The 2315-nt window shown below is 46.1% G+C and overlaps 1 protein-coding gene across 1 annotated transcript; it reads right to left on the reverse strand.

Annotated features, from left to right (window-relative positions):
• Positions 1-374: 374 nt before the first annotated feature.
• Positions 375-1889, reverse strand: LOC138875620 (uncharacterized). Its single transcript, XM_070154468.1, has 2 exons — positions 1577-1889; positions 375-625 (listed from the first exon to the last, which is right to left on the reverse strand). Exons 1-2 carry the CDS (start codon positions 1887-1889, stop codon positions 375-377), a joined length of 564 nt encoding a protein of 187 aa, XP_070010569.1.
• Between the last annotated feature and the right edge of the window lie 426 nt (positions 1890-2315).

Raw genomic sequence — 2315 nt, forward strand, 5'->3', positions numbered from 1 at the left:
TTAGCATATAACTTCTTCTCTCTCAGAGTTTGAAGCACAGTCCTCAGGTGCTGCTCATGATCTTCCCGACTCCGGGAATATACCAAAATATCATCAATAAAGACAATGATGAATTAGTCAAGATATGGCCGAAACACACTGTGCATCAAATGCATAAACGCTGCTGGGGCATTGGTCAGCCCAAATAACATAAGAGGAACTCGTAATGACCATACCGAGTCCTGAAAGCAGTCTTCAGGATATCTGGCTCCCGAATCTTCAACTGATGGTAACTTGACGCAAATCAATCATAGAAAACACTCGTGCACCCTGAAGCTGGTCGAATAAATTATCAATACGAGGCAAAGGATAACGGTTCTTCAATGTAGCTTTGTTCAACTGACAATAATCAATACACATGCGCATATAACCATACTTTTTTTCTTCACAAACAAGACAGGAGCACCCCAAGGCGATACATTAGGACGAATAAAACCGTTATCAAGCAATTCCTGTAATAGATCCTTCAGCTCCTTCAACTTAGGAGGAGTCATACGATTCAGAGGATTATAAATGGGATGAGTTCCCGGCAACAGATCAATGCGAAAATCAATATCTCTATCAGGCGGCATGCCCAGAAGGTCAGCTGGAAACACATCGGTAAAATCCCGTACTACTGGGACTGAATCACTGAAGGGGTATCAATACTGACATCTCTCACATAAGCTAAATACGCGTCACACCTCTTCTCAACCATACGCTGAACTTTAAGAAAAGAAATAACTCTACTAGGAGTGTGATCTAAAGTACCCCTCCACTCAAGTGGTACACCTGGCATAGCCAGCATCACGGTTTTGGCGTGACAATCAAGAATAGCATAATGGGGCAACAACCAGTCCATGCCCAAGATAATATCAAAGTCAACGATGCTGAGTAACAATAAATTGGCTGTGGTCTCAAAACCACTAAGAGCAACCAACACGACCGATAAATGCGGTCCACGATAAGAGAATATCCCACAGGAGTAGAAACATAAATAGGGGAACTCAACGAATCCTGAGATACACCCAAATGCGGAGCAAAATAAGAAGACACATGAGAGTAAGTGGAGCCTGGGTCGAATAGAACCGATGTATATCTATGACAAACCAGTATAATACATGTGATGACAGAATCGAAGGCAACAACCTCGGTACCGGTAGGAAGAGCATAATATCTGGTGTGGCCTCCCCCTCTAGGGCGACCTCTACCTCCCCGACCTCCAGCTCTAACTAGCTGAGCAGGTGGGGTAGCAACTGGAGCAGTAACCATAGCCTGAGAATAGTAACCAAGGTTGGTGCATGCCTAGCCAAACTTGTCTAACGGATAACATACTCTGAGACAGTCATAGTACCCTGGCGCAAATGCTCAAACTCTATGCACCATGCGTCCTTGAGGCTCTAAGGAACATACTCCCTCAAGAACAGATCTGAAAACTGAGTCCAAGTCAGTGAAGCAGCCTCATCCGGACTGTCTAACTCATAGGTGTGCCACCACTCATAGGCGGCTCCTCGAAGCTGGAAGGTAGTGAAGGAAACCCAGCTCGATCATTAAATACCCATGGTACGGAGAATGTGATAACTCTCATCTAGAAATCCCAGATCATCCTCCGATGCTAGACCGCTGAATACAGGAGGATTGTACCTCTTGAACCTCTCAAGCCTCATCTGCTCCACCTCAGAAGCCGCTGCCCTGTCCTCAGGCTGAACTGGCACTGCAGGCGGTACAGGAATAATCTCAACGACCTGCTCAACATGCACTCGTTGCTCAAGAGTGCGGGCGGTGGGAGTCTGTAATCCTCCCCCAGCCTGAAATGTAGCCGCAGCAAGGGGAAGTAACCCTGCCTGAGCCAGAGTGGTGTACATGCGCATGAACAGTGCTAGAGTCTCTTGAAAAGCTGGAGTAGTAGTAGCAGTAGGCGTGTCAAGTGCCTGGACTCCGGCTGGAACTGCTGATGGTACCTCGGCGGCAGCTCGTGCAGGTGCTCTAGCACGTGCGTCTCCTCGGCCTCTACCCCGGCCCCAACTTCTAGCGACTCTCGTAGGGGCGCGGGTGCCTGATCATTTCAGGTAGTGCGTGTCCTCACTATCGGTGAGAGAATTGAATATAGAAGTTAAGAATTCGTGATGTCATAAATTATGCACGACAAGGAAATCAAATGAAGTGGAATTTTCCTAACGATAACATAGTGATAACAACTAGGTCGGGAATCCAAATTAGAGTAAGAATTTAAGAAGTAAATGCAGAAGCAATAACAACAAGGAATTGAACAACTAGACTTAAATAGATGAAAATAA

Source organism: Nicotiana sylvestris, chromosome 8 (assembly GCF_000393655.2).
Source record: "Nicotiana sylvestris chromosome 8, ASM39365v2, whole genome shotgun sequence".
Classification (NCBI taxonomy): Eukaryota; Viridiplantae; Streptophyta; class Magnoliopsida; order Solanales; family Solanaceae; genus Nicotiana; species Nicotiana sylvestris.